This window comes from Macrotis lagotis, chromosome 7 (genome assembly GCF_037893015.1).
Source record: "Macrotis lagotis isolate mMagLag1 chromosome 7, bilby.v1.9.chrom.fasta, whole genome shotgun sequence".
Taxonomy (NCBI): Eukaryota; Metazoa; Chordata; class Mammalia; order Peramelemorphia; family Peramelidae; genus Macrotis; species Macrotis lagotis.
Genome location: NC_133664.1, coordinates 54,053,636 through 54,075,405, shown reverse-complemented (window position 1 = coordinate 54,075,405; position 21,770 = coordinate 54,053,636). Strand labels below are relative to the sequence as shown.

The following is a 21,770-nucleotide window of genomic DNA, read 5'->3' as shown; positions in this document are numbered from 1 at the left end:
GTTAAAATGATACATGATTCCTTGGTAGATGCAACCCTAACAACCTTACCTATCTGTATTTCTTAATTTCTCACAATTAGCTTTCAAAAGTTATTCAAGAGAAAAATCTTGAGTCAGCAAATTTGTACTAATTTGACTCATGCTTGTAAATACTATTTCTTCTCTGATTATGAGTTTCCCTTCCCCCTTCAATTCAAGTGAAGAGAATGTAACTGCAATCTGAGACAAATATCTCCCCCAAACAATAGATTTACTTTTAAAAACAGAAAAGAAGTGAAAGAGTGGACATCTAAATATTTTCTCATTGAGATGCCTAATTTCACTTAGGTTCATTCTGTTTCATGTTTTACTCATATGGATTTGTGGTTTATTTTAATATTTGTTACAGCCTTGTCTTCTTTTATAATTTTGCATTTAAGTTTAGAATAAAAAAAACTATTAAAATTCTTTTAAGAATCTGGGCAAAAGACATTCTTCATCTACTTGGTATTTCCTGTGTGGATAGACCCATCAAACTCTTTTGAGTGATTGTATATCTCTTCCCAGGAAATCCATACACAATGCTATCTGAAAACAGGAACATCTAAAGAACTTCACCATTTATGTATATACACATATATATATTCTGATAATAACTATATGTAATAATATTGAATAGGGTTTTGTTGGTGGTGTTGTTAATATCTTCCAAAGAATCCTAAATGATTTCCTAAATGGGAAATATCTTATTTTAAAAGTGCCTACAAGGCAGCTTTTTGCTTCTACAATGTAATGTCCCAACAATGCTCATGTCCCTTTTGCATGATCTTTTATTTTTTACTTTGAACTTAATGAACACCAAAAAGGAAGCATTTATGCATTTAAAGTAGAACATAAAAAGGGGATTACATGTGAAACTATGAATCTCTATTATGAACATCTTTCTTTAAAAATGTATAATAAATTCAACATGTTTCTTTCAAAATTGTCCTGCTTGTCTGTAATTCCTTCTGAACTTCCTTCTCATTCTTTGGACACTTAAAAAAATGCTCTAATGACCTCTTTTCTTTCTTCTATTTTTATAACCCTGTACAGAAGTACTGCACACACACACACACACACACACACACACACACACACACACACACGCAATTCACAGGGCTTATGACAAATAGCCATTGGTGAGCAAAATAAATTCAGATTTGCCATGTCCAGACATTTATATCTCATTCTGCACCTTGAGTCTCTAATCAGCATCCTTCATCTTCGGTCCTCTGGAGCCTTTCTAAAGTTGTTGCCTTTCCAAGTTACTTTTTATTATTTTTCTTTACTTTTCTCAGTCCTTCAAATGGCTTTGTTGGGAAACTGATATGTCAATTTAAATGTTTTCTATTTGTGATTCTTTGATGACAATTATTGCTTGCCACAGATTTAATGATCCTGTTCCCATTATGTCCTTTATCACTTTCTTAATAAGTCATGCAAAGAAACTTCCATATTCCTGCCTCTAATTGTTTTTCCTAATTATTCAATATTTTAATGTTTTCTAATAGAATTCTGATTAGAAATCTCATTCTCCTTCTATTATTAATCTGTTACTAATCCAGGTCTCATAAACTTTGTGTTTTTATTACAACTATAGACAAGTTTAAAAAAAAAGATATATTGGGGTAGCTAGGTGAATAGTGAATAGAGCACCAGTCCTGGAATCAGGAGGATCTGAGTACAAATCTGACCTTGGACACTTTATAATTACCTTGCTGTGTGACCTTGGGCAAGTCACTTAATCCCATTTCCTTGTGCAAAAAAAAAACCTTAAAAAAATGCATTCACTGTAGCAGTGATCTTTTTGCCTTGCTTCTTTTATTTAGATTTAGAGGGTCACATAGAAAAAGAAATGTATTTATCAATCACTAATTATTTCCAACAGTAGAGGAAAAACAATTTTCATTTCTATTTGGATGGATTTGATTCTATTTCTCATTACTGGCTCCTCTCCTACTGACTAAACTAAACTATTTCTTTATTGAGGAAAGCTATGCTGTGAGATCCACTTTGTTTAAGTTAATGATTTCAGACTGGAAATAGTAGGTACATTGTTTTATTTGACAGGGGGAGATCCAGGAATTGATCTTAGGAATAAGGGTTTGTAAGCTGGGATCCATGAATTCATCTTTTTTTTTTTTAGGTTTTTTCAAGGCAAATGGGGTTAAGTGGCTTGCCCAAGGCCACACAGCTAGGTCATTATTAAGTGTCTGAGACCAGATTTGAACCCAGGTACTCCTGACTCCAGGGCCGGTGTTTTATCCACTGTGCCACCTAACCTCCCCCATTCATCTTCTTTTTAAATTTGATAGCCACATTTCAACCTAATTGGTTTCCTTTGTAACTCTATGCATTTAAAAAACATTATTCTAAGAAGGGACAATGGGCTTTGCCAAAAAGATCCATGACACATAAGGTATTTCTGATTAAGAAATTCTGATCGAGGAAGTAACCTGCAAACAATAAATAAATTTCTTTAACAAATTTTTCTGAACTAACATTACTTAATTAGAAGTAATTTCTTGTGATAATTATAGCTAGCATTTGTACAGTACGTTAAAGTTTGCACAAAGCACTTAGTATATGTGGTCTCGTTGAATTCTTACAAACATACTAGGAAGGAGATGGTATCATTATTCCAATTTTATAGCTGAGGAAACTGAGGGAGACATACGTTTTGTCCAAATGTGCACAGTTAGTAAATGTTTGAGGTTGAATTTGAACTCGGACCTTCCTGACACCAGACCCAGTATTCTATTTCTATCATTCCTCAGAGAATCGCATGGGACTACTTTTCCCTGATCCAAAAGAGTGAGAGAGAGAGAGAGAGAGACAGAGACAGAGACAGAGACAGAGACAGAGACAGAGACAGAGACAGAGACTAAGAGAGAGACTGAGAGAGAAACAGAGACAGACACAGAGTCAGACACAGACAAAAATAGAGACAGAGAGAGAGATGTAGAACAAACACACACACACACACACACACACACACACACCCCAAGTTCCTAGATGCTAATTTTGTTATTACAGATTATAGAATAATAGCTAGTTAATGTGAATGGGGTGTAGTGAAAGATAACTGTTCAGAAATCAAATATCTTTTGTATAAAAACAAAGTAAAATCACAAATTTCGAACACAGATTTAGTGGTGAAAACAAATCCCACCCAGGAGGGTTGCCTTATTTTTGTTGATACTGCTGAACTTGGCTCCTTCTTTGGGGGATCTTTTTATCAAAGGAATGCAACTCTTCTGTACAACAGGCAGAGAGGTCCCTGCCCCCAACCAGTGGTTTCTGAGCAGTTTGTATTTTCTCCAGCCAGAGCAGAAGGCAGTTCAGAATCCCAGAATCCCAGAGCCAAAAGGAACCTCAATCACTATCTACTCCAACCATATGCCAAATGAGTGTCACCACTTCTAATGTAACTACTTGCCATTTCATGACATGGAGCAGCCCCTCTGATACCAAATGGTTTTCATCACACTTTGAAGAGAAGTTTTCTAATCTACAATAAGGGAGTAGGGGAGGGGAGAGTAGCAAAGAGGGATGATTCTAGCCCCAAATATTCCACTCATCTTTTACTTCAGAGCTTCTGGGGGCAATTACTTTGGTTTAAAGTATTTACCCCAAGGGGCACTTTGTCAAAATGAAGATCTCCCAGTGGATGGGCACTTATTTTCATGGGATAATGGAAAAATTCCTTCTTTACCCATATAGTTTATTAATTCATTTACTCGGTAATTTGTAGATATTAGCTCAGCATGTGCAGTACACAGAAAACTGGTGCTAAGTGCTAGGGCATATGGGAACTTGAGATCAGACCCTGGTCTGGTATTCACCAAGCTTATATATTATCATCATGTTGCAGCTAGTGGAAAAGAACTCAGTTGGAATCAGCAAACATTTACTAAGTGCCTACTGTATGCAGAGCACTAAACAAAGTAGACTTGGGAGCAGGGATTGTTTTTGTGCCTTTCTTTAGGTCCCCAGGCCTTGGTATAGTGCTTAGCATATTAATAAATACCAGTTAAATGACTGAGTACTCCCCCTCATGGAGTTTGTAATCCAGTAGATAGTGCCCAGCATTTAGATAAATAAGTAAAATAAAAACAGAGTTGAGACAAACAGACTAAAGTGCCATCCTCCGGGGGTTCTAGAGAGTTTGGAAAGGAAAGATCGTTTTCAATTTGGATAAGTGGAGATGGTAACATTGGATCCAGAACCTGAGAAATTGGTAAGATACAACAGGAAAGGAAACCACATTAAGCATAGAAACTGAGTTAAATGAAGTCAGAATCAAGAAAGTATGTGAAGTTGAAGGGCAATCAATAGGAAATAGCTCAGTTCTACTGGAGCCCATGATATTATTAGATCAATGTTGTTGAGTCATTTTAATTGTATCTGACTCTTTGTAGTTTGCCATTTCCTTCTCTAGCTTATTTTACAGACGGTGAAACTGAAGCAAATAGGATTAAGTGACCTACCCAGTTACATAGCTAAAAAAGTAAATGAGACAATATTTGAACTTGGGCCTTCCTGACTCCACTGCACCATCTACTGCCCATAAGAATAATATATCATCATCACCAGCATCTTAAGCATTGATAGAATGCTTCCCTCCCTCCTTCCTTCCTTCCTTCCTTCCTTCCTTCCTTCCTTCCTTCCTTCCTTCCTTCCTCCCTCCCTCCTTCCTTCCTTATTAAGTGCCTACTGTATGCAGAGATCTAGACAATATATATTTATATATTTATATTATATATTTATAAATGTGTATATATTTATTTATGTATATTTTATATATGTTTAACTTTATATATGTTAACTCATTTGAAGATAAGAAGTATGGATAAAACCAGAAAATAAATACTGTGATACCAGCTTATACAGGACCTTGAATGACAGAGCAAGAAGTCTGTACTCTGTAGGTAATAGGGAGCCACTGAAGTTTTAAATGAAGGACCAACATGTTCAGATCTCTGCATAAAGAATATTAATTTGGCAGTGACGTGAAGATTGATTTGGAGAGGGAATTCTCCTAGGAGTCTTATTCAGTTGCAAAAAGAAAAATGAAGTCAGCATACAGACCAAGGCAAAGGCAGAGGGAGCAAACCTTCATCTAACTGTACACAGTCTCAGTGCTGTTTCCCCTCTATCTTTTTTGCAGCCTGCCGCCTCCCAGGAGGACACCCCTGCCCTCAGCGCCTTTCTGAGAAATACAAGCATTCCTCATCTTGTCAGAAAGAGACACATCCCAGTAGGAGAGATTCACAGACAAAGTCCTGCAAAAATACTGGTGAGTTCCCTGTGATCTACTTAGGGCTATTTTCATGGTTTGGACAGAATTCTTAAATACAGATGGTTTTAACTTCATGGCTATTTTTCTTTATAGTTTCTCCCAGTACATGGATGGGCTTAACATGTTAAAAGAGCAGGATGAGAAAATAGAAGGATCTTCTCAGTGTGAGACTGCCTCTTTCAGAGAAATCCTGTCTGAGAAGTTATGTAAGGAAAAGGAAGTGGCCACCTTCACTTGATAAGAATGAAGATACAAAGTAGTCATTCTGATGATCTAGAGGTCTCATCTTTATAAGACAACAATTCAGTAAACATGTATAAAGATACCACAAACCACATTAGACATGGACAAATGAAAGAAAGAGAGAAGGAGATGAAAGAAAGAAAGAAAGAAAGAAAGAAAGAAAGAAAGAAAGAAAGAAAGAAAGAAAGAAAGGAAGGAAGGAAGGAAGGAAGGAAGGAAGGAAGGAAGGAAGGAAGGAAGAAAGAAAGAAAGAAAGAAAGAAGGAAAGAAAAGAGAGAGAAAGGAAGGAAGAAAGGAAGGAAAGAAGAAGGATGTAAAGAACAAAGGAGGGAAAAAGTAAAAAGAAGAAAGAGAACAGGAGGAAGAAAAACAATATCTACCCTCAAGAAGCTTACATTCTATTGAGAGAAATGGCATGTTAAATATTTTAATGTATTAACAAATATGTTTAGTATTATATAACATATTTTATAATATATAGCATATTAAACAACCATCTTATAAAAGGAGGAGAAGGAAGAAAGCTTCTTGTAGACAGACAAACAGAGTCTTGATGGGGACAGATCCCAAAATGGAAAAGCTGAGGAAGAAATCTATTCCAGAAATGAGGACCAGCCTGTTTGAAGACACAAAAATGGGACATGGAATATTAGAAACCATAAACATAAATGGGCCAGTTTGCTTGGCCTCCATGAAGTAAATATATGAGTGAGAGTAATACGAAATATGCCTGGGAATCCAGGCGGTCTTGGGCTATAAATGTGAATATGGGGTGATTATATTTTGTTGTAAAGACAAGAGGGGATCAATCACTTAAGTTTCTTAATTAGAGTGATAACATGATTAGAATTATACTTTTGGAAAATCATTTTGGCAATTTCTGGAAGTTGAATTAGAAAGGGGAAACATGGAGACATTTATCTTATATTAGGAGATATTAAGGGGTTATTGGAATAATCTCGCTATGAGATGTTAAGGGAATGAGTTAGGGTGGGATCATGCAAGTGAAAAGAAGGGTGACAAATGCAAGAAGTGCCATAGAAGTACAGTCCCAAGATTTGGAAACTAATTGGATAAACAGTGAAAGGAAAGTGCAGAACCATGGCTTACTCTAAGATGGCAAATATAGGTCCCCAAAAGACCATGGGTTCCATGATAAAAATAGGGAAGTTAGGAGAAAGAACAAGTTTGGAAGAAAGGATAATGATCTTGTTTTAACATGCTTTGAACATGAGATGTTCTAGACAGTGTGGAACTGAACCTCAGGAGAGTGATTCCAATGGGAGAGAGAAATTTGGAGTTCATCTGCAGAGAAATGATCAATTAAACCATGGGAGCTAGTGAAATCCCTAAAAGAGATGTTACAGGAGAAGTTCATGGGTATCTCCTACAGTTGGGGATATAGAGAGAATTCAGCAACAAAGACTGAGAAGGACTAATTAGAGAGATTTTAAAAAAGAGAACCAACAAAGATCAGTGTCCTGAAAAACTGAAAATAAGCAGGAGGTGCCAAAGAAAAAATTTCCTTTCTAGTCAATTTTGCAGGATGCAGCTCTGATGGCTCAGTATGGAGCAAAGCCAAAGGACAGATAGAATTCAGAATCAAGGCAAACCACAGGAGATCAAGTTCAGGCCCTAATGGACCTTGAAAATCCCATCTAATCTAGAAGATACAAAGAGATAATTAATTCTGGTGTGGCCACTCAGATTGGGTCCATTCCAAAATCAACGTTCAGCCCTGTTCCTGAACCCATAGTCTCTACTGTTATCTAAACTCCCACTGCCTAGCTAGTCCCTGAATAATGTCCTTGACCTTACACATCAATTTTCCCTCCAGCTAATGACTATCATTAGAGCCAATTCCCATATCTCTTGAGTGACATAAACCATCCATGGAAATTTCTACCTGTTTATCAGCTCCAAGTCCTCTATGCAAACACCATGGGATACTCTGGGATTTGTGTCTTTCCTTTGTGCCCATTTCCCATGCTCAAATGCAATATTTCTAAAACAAAGCTGTGTATATTTGAATTCCAATTCCAAGATCAAATTCTCTCTCTTCATCAGTTTTCTTTTTGGACTTTTCTACTTCTGCAAACCACCCAGAACTTACAAGTTACAGAGCATAAAAATCCAACCATCTGTTTCCATATTAATTACTTGATTATACTAATTAGCATTCTGATTTCTCTTTATTTCTTATTGTTTACAAAATTACAGATCATTTTCCCCTCACTCTTTGTCCTCAAGTCAAACTGCTAAAATAACTCTAGATAAAGAATGATGATGCAAAACTGGATCAGAAATCAAAAGTTAAATAAAACCTCCTACGGCTTTTGTTTTGTTAACAAGACTTATTCGATCACATTTCTGATGAGGAATTTAAAAGGAGAGAATTCCAGCATCTTTGTGGGGAGGAATCATAATATCAAATTTGCATCAAGAAACTCTTATCAGTTACAACAAAAATGTAATTTTTGGACCAAAACTTTTGGCTAATACATTTTTACACAATTCCTATCAGAGAACCAGACCAGAGAGATTCTAAAGCAGGTCTTGCCCCAAATAGACAGCATTTATGGCCTACATCTTTTTAAAAAGAACAAGGTCACACTCTCCATTCCTGGTCTACTTCATTTCCAGGGTAAGAGACTGAAGAGAATATGACCAGTTTTATTACTCTCCTAACCTCAAAAATAATGTATGTTGTATTGTTGGTCTGCGGAAGCTGACAATAAAGAGACATGGATAATTATGAGAAATGCCCTAGCAATGACCCTTAATAAATTTTTGTCAAATTTGATGCATAGCCTAAAACTTGGGAGCATTGATATGCATTATTATCATTACTAATTAAAAGTAATGTGTAGTGATTCATTAAAAGTTTATGAATCAAATTCTCTCAGCGCTTAAATATCTATGTAGTATGTGACCTCCATATATACAAAGCATCTATGGAATTTGGATTGATTTAGCTGATAGGGACTTTAGGGATCATTTTTTCCAAGGGACTGTGAATTTATTTATTGTTTTTATAACTGTTTTTCAATTATCGAGGTTTTCTTTGTCATCCTAGGTATTTTATGTATTTAAAAACATTTTTTCTGAGAAGGAGCCAATGACCTCACCAGACTTCCTTTAAACAAAAGGATGAGTCATGGAGACCCTCCCCAAACTCTAAGTAACTTAATTGTCTTTAAGTCACACCCCTAAGCATTGACAGAGCTGGGACTTCCAGGTCAATGTACCTTCTTGTTAGACCTTGGTAGCCTACAACTCACTTTTGAATAATGAGTCTTAAGAATAAAACGAAATAATTCCCTTATTTTATCAGTTCTATTAAAGTAAAATTTTGCTGACTCAAAAACTGGTCATTCATAACACACTGCTCATCCTTCCTATTAGGACTGAAATTATTTTTCAATAATACAGTGCAAAAGGAAAATAGAATTCATCTTCCTAAATCTCATCTTAAAGGCAACTTTTCAAGAACATATGTACTTCATTCAGTGAGGAATACTTAAAAGAAAATTTGTTGAGGGCAGCTAGCTGATATAGTGGATAGAGCACCAGCCCTGGAGTCAGGAGGACCTGATCTCAGACACTTAATAATTGCCTAGCTGTGTGACCTTGGCAAGTCACTTAATCCCATTACCTTAAATAAATAAAAATAAATTTAAAAAATAAAATTTGTCAGATTTCCAGGGGAGACACTAGGGAGGAACTATCTAGTAAGTGTCTCTGATGTAATCAGTAGAGCCAGAGGAATTAATGGAATCTCCAAAAGTACCTAATTTGTATTCAGAGAGAGTAATTGAGACACAGAGACAAACTAACTTCCAAGTACCAGTCATTCAATTATGTAAATTGGGTTTCTTAACTTAAATATTTCTCCTGGTGCTATTATAGAGTAGCCATGATCAGCAAGGTGGTGTAGCATTGACATTGAGTCAGAGGACTTGGGCTCTATACTCATCTCTAATACTTTCTATATGTGTCACACTGGGCAGGTCACTTGACTTGCCTGTATCTTCTGTCACCAACATAATGGGAATGAAAATGTTTTCATTACCCACTTCAAGTCATGGTGAAGAAAATGTCCTATAAACCTTAAGAAACCATATAAATATGAGTTTTTAACATGAATCCTGTCTTAGCAGTTGCTTTCAGACTTACATGATCCAGGGTCATATAAAGTATATTTTAAAAATGAACTTAAGGGGCGGCTAGGTGGCACAGTGGATAAAGCACCGGCCTTGGAGTCAGGAATACCTGGGTTCAAATGCGGCCTCAGACACTTAATAATTATCTAGCTGTGTGGCCTTGGGCAAACCACTTAACCCCATCTGCCTTGCAAAAACCTTAAAAAAAAATGAACTTAGGTGAAAGAAAGAAGGAAATTCAAGTAGAATAGGAGGTTATAGGAATATTGTAAGATCATTCAGCTAGTGGGTGCAGGGGAGAAAACACTGAACTTAGATTCAGAAAGACCTGAGTTCAAATACCATTTAAAATCCTTAGTAGCTATTTGACCTTGAGCAAATCTTTTAACCTATTTCATTTTCTTCGTCTGTAAAATGGAATCATAAGGTTATTATGAGTATTAAAATTAGATAGTATTTGTAAATCTCTTTTCAAACCTTAAAAATGCTATATAAATGCTCTATTATTATTTTCAGCAGCATCATTATCTAAATAATCTAAACAGAATGAGGACATTTTGTGAAATCTACACACTAGCATTTGTGGTATCAGAAAAAAAATAAAGGCAAAGAACAATGCAATCTTCACCAAAACTATGATCTATTCCTGCAGGAAATTCTCTATATGAAACTTCATCCTGAAATTATTATGATATACACTTATGAGGGTTCTATGGATTGGAAATAGTATAGAAGGGGCAGCTAGATGGCTTAGTGGATAGAGCAGTGGATGGAGTCAGGAGAACCTGAATTCAAATTCAGTCTCAGATACTTAATACTGACATAGCTGTGTGACCTTGTGCAAGTCACTTAACCCCATTACCTTGTGAAAACAAACAACACAATTTAGTTCTCTCATACTAGAATTCTAGGGAAAGTTTTAGCATTCTGGAATCTCACCTTTTAAGTGTCTATTCCTTCTTGATAGACAAAGAAATAGCTTCTGCTAACATAAGACTTAATTTATCATGAAATGATCTCCATAGATAAGAAAATATGAAGAATTCCCATGAGCCAATTGATACAAAATTGCAATCCATTAAGGTACCTTTTCTGCTTTTACAGAACTGTACGAACATCGAGTGTATGCAAATATCTTGTATGGTTGGACGATTGGAAGGAGGTGAGAGCGCAGTCTTGAAAGTCAGAGCACGCTTATGGGCCCACACTTTTCTCCAGGTAATGAAAGTGCAAATTGGACTTCAAATAGAATCTGTTTTCAAAGCCAAAACAGACTGCCATTTTTTAAAGAAATTTCATTTTTAAAGAAATTTCACTGAGGTGAGCTAGCCCTAGCTCAGTTGGGCATTAAATGGATTTAAAGTGTTCTTACATCTTAGAACTGCACTGTATTCAAAGGTAAATGCAAAGCCTGTCATATATTCCCTTTGAAAAATCATTCCCTACAAGAAGATTCCTTCCTGGTCTCTCTCTCTCTCTAAGGGAATTCAATTATTCTAGTACCAAAAGATGTAAAATAAAGTCATTTTATCTGTAATATGTTCAATAACATAGACTTAAAGAATAGCATTTTAAAAAAGGTTCCAGTGCATATATTATATTTTATATTATTTTTAGCTGGCTCGTTGCTTTGGATTATCTGTGAGACAGTGGATAATCTTGCCATGGGGGGGAATTAATGGCTTATTTAATCATTTTATTTCTCTTTTATGTTAAGAACTAAGGATTTCCCTTTGAAAAAAAAAGCCATGCTTCTTTAAAAAAAATTATCTAACCACCTATTTGTTCTGAGATTTCTTCAACTATTTCAATTAGTTTACTCTCAATCTCATTTAAAAAAAATACATGTTGTGAATCAAATTGTATGTCCTCATAGAAATACATTTTTTTATTGGGCTTAGTTCAAAATCCCATCCAAGATCAAATGGAAGATCCCATAGGATGTAATCGTGTAAGTATTGCCTTCAAGTAGTCACAACTTTTGCTTCTGGCTAGATTTCCCCTGTAGTTTAATTTTCTTTAATAGATTGAGATCATAATAACTTCAATAAATCTTTGATCTCATAGAAATGAATACTCCTTCCACTGGTAGGTTGCCTTCTCATCTAATGTAACTCTTGCCCATGCTCTCCCATCAGCAAGAGTTTGACTCAGTGATCCAGAGATCTTCTTACTCTAGGGTCAATGAATCTGTACTTTTAGATGTTCTAAGTAACTATTTGTCAGTGTAATTGGTTTCTTTTGTAGAAATATATTTTATTTTATGCACTTTTAAACATTTTTCTGAAAACTCCCTAAGCCTCTATTGCCAAAAGAGTCTATGACACAAGATAAGAATGAGAACCCCTGTTCTAGATCATTTGCCTGGATATCAATGGACCGTAGGGGATGTCCACTGTTTCTCTTCCATCACTCAACCCAATAGAGATTTCTGTTACCTTCCAATTTCAATGATATTCTTTTATGGTATTTTGGTTAGCAATTCTTTGCTAACAATATGCTGCAGCCTGTTCATGCATCACTTCATTGCCCTTTGAGTGACCTACAACTTGAATTCTTTGGAATCTTTGGTATTCATATATCATTAATGAAAATATATTGGCATTTTTAAAAAAGAAAGACTATAGATAAGGGTGCATAAGTTTTTCAGGCCATAGCAGAGAAGTTCCACCCTGGACCCATTTTTATCGATTTGTGTGTTAACTAAATGCATACTTTGACTACCCACTATTCAATTAAATGCATCACAAACCGCAAGTCCTTTTTTTTTTTCCATTCAGAAAGAGTCTGGAAATGAGTTATATTATCACCAGCTCCAATCTTACTTCCTGTAATGACATGATTCTCTACCTCATTCCAACATAGTCATGGAATCACTTTTACAATCTTAAAGCTAAATTTCTAAAAATGATTACTACCTTTGATCATAGTTTTGGAAGGTTTCAAAATGTCTTAAACTATTTTCAGTGAAACTCTTTAAAGGACTCTAAAATCCCTAAAGCTTTGTTTTCTTTAACAAAACTTACACTTGAGAATAGATTTCTTTTTCTATCCAGATTTGAAGATAGCACTGATTAATCTGGGATAAGATTTTTAACCAGAGAAAGAGTATTATAGATGACACTGAAACTTTGACTAATTTTCACAAAAAGAAGTAGTTGCTATAATGGGGGAAAGCATTTTATTATAGTGAAAAATTCTATAATAATTAATATTTATATAGTGTTTCAAAGTTTATAAAATGTCTTCCATCATAGTCAGATGGTTAGTGGTATTAACACTGCAAATGGAGAGACTAAGATTCAAAGAGGAAAGTTAGTCGTCTAAGGGCTCAATACTCTTTTTTAAAAAATAAACATTTATTTTCCAACAACATGCAAAGATAGTTTTCAACCTTAATGTTTTGGAAATATAGAAAAGGGTCAGATTATGAAGAAGTGTAGACACCAAATTGAAAATATTTAAGACATTTCAAAACCTTGCCACTTTCACTGGGGACGTCTTCTTTATCCCTTTCCCTGGGCAACTCAGACTCTGCCCCTTGAAACTGGGGCTCTGTTGAGTGAGCCTTTACTCTATCTTACCCAGAGCCTGGTCACCACTCTACTTTCTGGGCATTTCCAAACTGCATGATATGTGTGCCCAGTCATCTTCTGGTTCTTCCCCTTTATGTGCTATTGTCTCCATAAAAATGTAAAAAATTCCTTGAAGGCAGAGACTGTGTTGCTTACTTGTATTTGCTTACTAGAATGCTTGATTATTCACTCATTCATATATTGATTCATTCATGCCCAAGTCAAGACATCACCCCTTGTGATGTCACATTGGTCCTTGTCAAGAAAGAAGAATCAAAATGTAATGTAATGTAATGTAATGTAATGTAATATAATGTGATGTAATGTTGTCCTTCATTCTCAAAGAAGACCATGACAGGGGAGGTGATGTCATGACAAATACATGAGTTTGATTTAAGTGAGGGGCTGTTGTACTAAATCACCAACCTCACTTTTTCCTCCAGAGCCAACTGGATCCAATGGCCAGATATGGATCAGGATGCCTGGAGATGGCTCTGGATGTGAGGCCATTAATTTTAAGTGACTTGCCCAAGGTCACACAGCTATGAGTCTAGTGTCTGAGGCCAGATTTGAGCTCCTATCCTCTTGACTCCAAGGCCAGTGCTCTATCCATTGCATCACCAAAAAACAAAAACAACAGATGAAGAGGAAAATTTTTGAAACTAGATAAAAAAAAAAGAAGAGAGGAGAGGATTGGCTTGTTTGTGAGCCATATTTTGAAAATATAGACACTACAAATAAAAGAAATTTTTATTATAACTGTGTATTGAGCCAGGTCAGAACATCCAAGCATTTCACTTAATTCTAAATAATTGTTGTATTCCTTCTATTTAATATGATTATTTCCCTGACCTTTATTTATTATACGATCTTAAATTTCTTAGAAACCCTCAATATAAAAACCAGGGAACTTTAGTATTTCTTCTAAGGAATATTATAAAATAATTTTTCAGTTGCTTTTGTAAGAATATACATTTCCTCTTATAAGTAACATATGACCTCAGTAATATCTTGGTTTTCTGGCTCCCTAGCTTTTTTTTTTTTAATAGAATATTACAAAGTTGAATCCACTGTATGGATTTGCTTAGGATTACTCTACATTGTGCTAGGTGGCACAGTATATAGAATTCCAAACTTGAAGACAGTAAGGTTCATCTTCCTGAGTTCAAAAATCTGACCAATACTCATTAGCTGTGTGACTATGGGCAAGTTACTTAGCCCTATTTGACTCAGTTTCCTCATCTAAAAAATGAACTAGAGAAGGAAGTGGAAAACCACTTCAACCAAAAAAACCCAAATGGAGTCATAAATATCATGTCAGACATGATTTAATAATCTTTTTATATACTCTGTGTTCTAGCCATTTGAGTTTCTTAACCAGAGATTTCCCTATAGCAATGAAATCCCAGGTCCAGACCCTGTCTCTTACCTATAGATAAGTCAAACAGTGTAGGAAAAAAGCAACCAGAATAATAAAAGGCTTTGAGGGAATTGACCTGGAGAGAAAAAAAACTCAGTGGGAATATGATGTCCCCATTTTCTAGTGGTGGAAGAATGAGATTTTTTTTTCTATTTAGTCCCAAAGGCTGGAACAAGGATCCATAAGTGGGAGTTGGAAAAGTTCAAATTTAAACTTGTTGTCAACAAAAATTACTTAGAATTATATTTATCTATAAATAAAATAGGCTGCCTCAGGAAATAGTAAATTCCCACTCATTGAAAGTCATCAAATAGGCTGAGTAGCCATTATCAGATACAACATAATTGGAATTCTTTTAAGCATGCGCTGAATTAGATGGCTGCTGATGTGCCTTTTTTTAAAATCAAATTAACCAATGACTTATCTATTTTATTGCACCCCCCCAATAAAACCTGCTCCTAGATTCATTTATTAGCTCAATAGTTTGCTTTTTTTATGCCTTTTTTTTTTTTAGGTTTTTGCAAGGCCTAAAGGGGTTAAGTGGTTTGCCCAAGGCCACACAGCTAGGTAATTATTAAGTGCCTGAGGTCAGGTTTGAACTCAGGTACTCCTGTGTTCAGGGCCAGTGCTCTATCCACTGTGCTACCTAGCCACCTCTGCTTTTTTTTTTCCACTTTAAATCTTATTAATCTCACCTCTGATTTTTCTGGATTCTCATTTTGGTGTTCAATTGGGGTTTTTTGATCTGTTCTTTTTTTTTTCTTAGCTACATACCTAATTCATTGATCTATTCTTTTTTTTATTTTGTTGATATAAAAATTTAGAGAAACAAAATCTTCCCTAAGTGTTACTGTCACTGGATTCTGTAAATTTTGATATGTTGTTTCATTGTCATTCACTGTAATGAAATTACTGATTGTTTCTATGATTCAACCTGCTTATTTTAAGGGATTAGATTGTTTAGTTTTCCATTCATTTTTAACCTATCTTTCCATTGCCTTTGTTGAATGTAATTTATGTTGCATTGTGATTGAAAAATACAATGGATATCTCTGCCTTTCTACATTTGATTTTGAGGTTTTTATGTCCTAATATATATATGATCACCTTATGCTGCTGATAAAAAGATATATTTCTTTCTGTTCTCATTCAGTTTTCTCCAAAGGTCTTTCTTGTTTATTTTTTGGTTACTTAGTGAGTTCTTACAGGGAACAAATGAGGTTGATGTACCTTCTATCATATCATTAAAATTCTTACTTGTGGGCACTTAGCTCCTGTCTCCCAAAGTCTCACATTCCAAATTCCTGCTTATTTAATACATAGGAACTTAATACCAAAGAAGATAGATTTATGAGCTTTCCTTTAAACCTATGTACTTTCTTATTTAATAGTTTTGTCATACAGCCTTCCTTCCTTCCCCAACATGATATTTGGTATCCCATTGAAAATCTGTGGACGACCATTTTGGCATATGATGCTCGTAAGTGCTCCTTTGTCCATGGTCCATCCAGAAAATATTTTCTTTCAATTTATTCAGATTATCTTGGGACCTATGACTGCTCCATGAAACATAAAGTCTGCTTGGAGGTTTAAACGTTTGCCAGTAATTGCTTAAGCTTTTTATTTCAGACCACAAGGCTTTTGTTTCCAGTAAATGGTGAATTTTTAAGCTCAGGCGCCATAAATTGTCCATGTGGTCAAAAATAAAGTGCTCCTTGAAAATGAGTTAGAAAGCTGGAGGGTGGGAGTAGGGAAGAACAGTCATCTGCCAGCATATACTAGGTGTTTGTCCAAGTCAAAAACCTCCATCTCTATTAGTTGCCAACCCCATAACTTTTATATGTACCATTACAGAAAGCAAATTGTTCTACAAAAGTACATAACAGAGGCAGCCAGTGGTCTCCTAACCTCAATTTAAATGAAGTAGTTATCAAGGAGGTGCAGGGCATTTCCGTAGTATTAATGACTGGCTAAGGTGAGTGGATGGGCCAAGTTTCTGTCAAGGGATATTAACCCCAGCTGTTTTTTTCAAGTTTTCAAAATCCTTCAATATGGCGGTGATTGCTGTTATTAGAATAAATTACTAGATGGGAGAATAAATCCCCTAATCCTTATCCCACCCCAATGTGATGGTTGTTAAATAAAGAGTGTGATTAAAAGAATACCCACTAAGTCAGAGCTACCCAGGCTGCAAAATTTACACAATAACCCATGTATTTACCAAAGACATGTCTATGACTTTTTAGAAGAGGTCCCAAAGCAAAGACCCAGATGATTTGCAAGGCCTATAGATTCAGCTGCCAATTGCCCTGGCCCTGTGACTTGTGATCATTTCAGGAAAGCAAAAATTAGATTTCTTGTCAAAAATGTTGGGGACTTTTGTAGAGAATTAGGGGAGTAAATTGTATTTTGAATTTTCCTTTAACTCCCTCCCCACTTGCCCACAGCTTTATTTCTTTTAGATCCAAATTCTGTCTATATGTCTGAAATAGGATCAGAGTATGTGAATAGTCACTTTTTTTTTTGCTAAGTGCCTTTTTGTGAATGTTCATGATATCTTTATAGCATTTCTCCAATTTTCCATATGTCCATTCCCCAGTCTGGTAGAAAACTTCTATCCAAAATAGTAAGTAAACCCTATTCCTTATAGGCATTAGGAAAAATAAATCATCTAAACCATTTATTGCATGTACCCTTCCACATCAGACAGATGCTGCATTTCACTGGATTGGAACCAATAGAAGATAGTTTTCCTCAATGCAGGATTCAGTCATGGATCACTGGTACATTTCAGACAAGGTTTTGAGTGGAGAAAATTTAAACACTTCAACTTGATGGGAATTTTCTTGGTGAGAAAATTCAACAAATTAAAGATGAACTCATTTGTTAAGGCAGGAAGGGGAAGAATAGGACATGTAGAGAAAGAGAAATAGGATGATGCTTTGGAAAATCCAGCAAAACCTAATGAGACTGAATAGTTGAAATGACCTATACTGCTTTTCTAAAAAGAAATCCATCTTGCATTTCATAATGAATTTCATCTTAAAACAATTTTTATCTTCCCCTATTCAAAAATTTTTAGTGCATTTCATTGCCAGACTCCTTTGACTGGCATTGAAAGCCATGAACAAGTTAGACCCCAACCATTTTTCCTCTATTTCTTGCTGCCTAGGACCCCTCCATATTGTGCAGGTCAGCAGTGGAGAACATTCCAGTTTCCAAATTATTACTCCAACTGTTTGCCCTACCCAAAATGTCTTCCTTGAAAACTTGTTTTTTTGGCAAGGGACCTGCTATTCCCTTCCATGAAATTCCAATAAATTTACAGGTTCAGGTTTATTTCAACAGCTGCCAGATAGCAATTTGATCCAATCCAATTAGCATTCATTATGTACCTACTATGTACCAATGTATTGTAGCAGAAAGAGAGCTATATCTGAACACAGAAAACCCTGAAATGGAATTTGGGCTGTGACAACTACCATCTATGTGACCAAGAGCAAGTCATTTGACCTCCCTGAGCCTCAGTTTTCTAATTCATTAAATGGGGATGATGATAATAATGCAGAAACTATCTGTCTCACAAGGTTATTTTGAAAGAAGGTGCTTAGATAGATCCATGCTCTAATTCATTCATGGCAAGTTGCTGCTTTTCCAGGGCACTGTACTCCTAATCTGGAAAGAGCAGTACTTGGTCTCAACCCTCAGGATGTTTGCAATTTGTTCAGAAAGTTATAAACTATCAGGAGCTGGTATTGTGTGCTTATTACTTATCACCTAACAATGTCAGTATGTTCTTTGATTATATCAGCTGACAGAATAGATTTCATTGTGATGATATGTAGGTATATTAAAAGTAGTATAAGGGCTCTCCTGGGAGATTTGGTATTTGGTTGGAATAACTGAGTGGAAGCAATGTGAGCGATTTGTCAACAGTAGTGTATAAGCAAGGAGAGTGGTTAGTTATAAATGAATGTGGAAGCAGAGAAAGTCTTGAGTAAGAGGTATGGCATCCTCAGAGTTCCAGATAATCCTTTGGTTAATTTCCACATACCTGGAACATGAGGATAATAGATTTGGCTCTCTTCTGCATTAGATTGAGAACTGGGAGGACTTTCCTTTTATTTTGAAACTCTAGTACCTAACACAATAATAAAAATTAATTAAATAAAAATATAAAAAATTTAAATGATTAAAAAAGATAGCTGATTTTTTTTATTGATTTAATTGTGAATCAGGGGTTAGGTAAGGCAAGGGTGGAAGTTGAGATTAAGATAATATGTGTTCACAATTGAGTGGGATTGATTCCCAGCCATGAGTGGTTTGAATACACTATTAAGAAAAGTGGGAATAGTGGTCAATAAAGCTAGACACATAAGTAGGAGTCATATTGTGAAGAAATTTGAATGCCAAAAGGAGGACTTCAGATTTTATACCAGAAACCAATGGAAGCTATCAAAGGATTTTGAATAGGAATCTGACAAAATCAGAACAAGAATGAAATGGCATTATATAATACAATTCTCATATTAAAAAAGACTATGAAATCAGGATCCTTAGGATCTCCACTGTATCTGTCAGAGTGATTTATTAGGTAAATATGTATCTATTAGAAGCTGGATTGCAACCACCAAATATATGGGAGGTAAAATCATGAGCAAAGTTGTTCAAACTCATATATAATTAAGATCATGATTGAGTGACCCAATAAGATTAATCAGGCCTGGGCAGACAGCAAAAAGTCAAGAAAATAGATATAAGAGGCAGATAGGTGGTGCAGTGGATAAAGCATCAGTCCTGGAATAAGGAGGATCTTAGTTCAAATCTGACCTCAGATAATACTTATTTAGTTTTGTGACCTTTGGAAAGTCACTTAACCCTATTCCCTTGCAGCAAAATCAAAAAAAAAAAAAGAGGAAGGAAGGAAGGAAGGAAGGAAGGAAGGAAGGAAGGAAGGAAGGAAGGAAGGAAGGAAGGAAGGAAGGAAGGAAGGAAGGAAGGAAAAGAAAGAAAGAAACTGGAGATAAATCATCAAAATGATCCCAGAATCAAGCCATGGTATAATGAAAATAGGATATGATTGGGAGTTAGAATATGGTTTTGACTGCAGGCTATTAGTCTAGGCAATATTAATCCAGTCACTTTCTTTCCCTGGGACTCAGTTTCTTCATTTTCCTTTTTTTTTTAGTTTTGTTTTGTTTTTTACAAGGCAATGGGGTTAAGTGGCTTGCCCAAGGCCACACAGCCAGGTAATTATTAAATGTCTGAGGCTGATTTGAACTCAGGTACTCCTGACTCCAGGGCCAGTGCTCTATCCACTGTACCACCTAGCCATACCAGTTTCTTCATTTTTCAAATGATAGATGAAATTAGACATCTTTGAGCTCATTTTCAGCTCATGAATGGGGTTAATTATCCTATAAAGATAAAAAGATTAATCAAATGTTCTTGATTCTGGAGTAGTGTTTTAAATATCTTTTCAAATGATTAAAAATAGTTGTTTTTAATATTTTTGATGACTATATTTCAATATAATTGGCTCCTTTTGTAATGAGCATATTTTATTTTATGCAACTATCATTATTCTGAAGAAGCATTCCATTGGCTTCCTCAAAGGAAGCCAAAAGGAACCTTAACACACAAAATTAATAAATTAATAACCTCTGTACTAAAGAGTGATGCTATTATTTAAGACAAAGTGTTTAAATCTAAGCTCATGTCACAAGGCAACAAAGCGAAAATGGGCTTAAATTATAAAGATGTTGGGGGATCTTTATTTAGATACTAGGAAGATGTTATAGATTATGGAGCTGAAAAAACTGTCTACAAATTAATAGTATGGGATTTCTACTGCTAGGGGTAGCTTAGGTAGATGGATAGATGAAAAGATAGGATAGATAGATAACTGCTTTCAGAAAGATTGAGCTCTTCCCATTTGACAGGAATTCAGTAAGTTTCTTCTACAATTATTCTTATAATAATAAACACTTGTAACAATTTTATGGGACTCAATAGTAGCTTATCTTTATCTCCTGGGAGGCTTTCATTTAAACATATGCAAGGGTGTCATTGTTCACCTACTTAAAATAGCAAACAAATTCAAACATTTTCAAAGTTTCTTTTAAATACAATAAACAAAATTGTGCTATAGCCAAGTAGCCATTAAAGTTTCAGTTCTGGAAACTTTTGTTCCTTACTGTATTTATTTGAAAACAATAAATTTTATACATCTTTTTAGGAACTCAAAATGATACATACTGACTTTTTTCCCACTTCCACTCTTTGTTATGATTTTTGAATTTTTTTAATATATCAAAAAAATTAATATATCAAAAATTTAATATATCAAAAATATAACAAAAGTATATCAAGTATATTGAATCAAGAAATTAATCACTCCAGATTAGAGGGGGGTTTTTTTGTTTTAGGTTTTTGCAAGGCAAATGGGGTTAAGTGGCTTGCCCAAGGCCACACCTAGATAATTATTAAGTGTCTGAGACCGGATTTGAACCCGGGTACTCCTGACTCCAGGACCGGTGTTTTATCCACTACACCACCTAGTGGCCCCCAGGTTAGAGGTTTTTTAGATAGCTAAAAACCATTGCAAAACTTATTCACCCTAATTTTTAGCTGTTTAATGAAATCTTTTCTTGGAGAGTTTCTTGCCATCCTATTGTATTAGTTCATAGATGTAACCAGATGGGCACTGGTCACTACATGACAGTTACTACAGCGTCATATTTGACTTTACTTTTTTCTTTTTAATTTATTTTTTCCAATTATATGCAAATATGGTTTTCAACAATTATTTTTTAAAATAAGGTTTTGAGTATCACAATTTTCTCCCTCCCTTCCCTCTCTCCTCCCCCTGAGAGAAAGCAATCTAATATTGGTTATACATATATAACATTGTTAGCCCATATATCCACATTAACCATTTCAACTCTACTTGTAACTTATTCAGCAAGTTTAGACAGTAACTTTTTTTCTTCATCCCAATCCTTCTTGTCACTTCTAATCTCTAAATTCCTGCCATTAGGAATCCT

The 21,770-nt window shown here is 35.3% G+C and overlaps 1 protein-coding gene across 1 annotated transcript in view; it reads left to right on the top strand.

The window, feature by feature from the left end:
- ITGA8 (integrin subunit alpha 8) overlaps positions 1 to 21,770 on the top strand; it is a 205,931-nt gene that overhangs the window by 162,671 nt on the left and 21,490 nt on the right. Inside the window, exons 26-27 of the mRNA XM_074192923.1 lie at positions 5,192 to 5,320; positions 10,834 to 10,947. Of these exons, the coding sequence (XP_074049024.1) occupies positions 5,192 to 5,320; positions 10,834 to 10,947 (243 nt within the window). The remainder of the gene's footprint in view (positions 1 to 5,191; positions 5,321 to 10,833; positions 10,948 to 21,770) is intronic.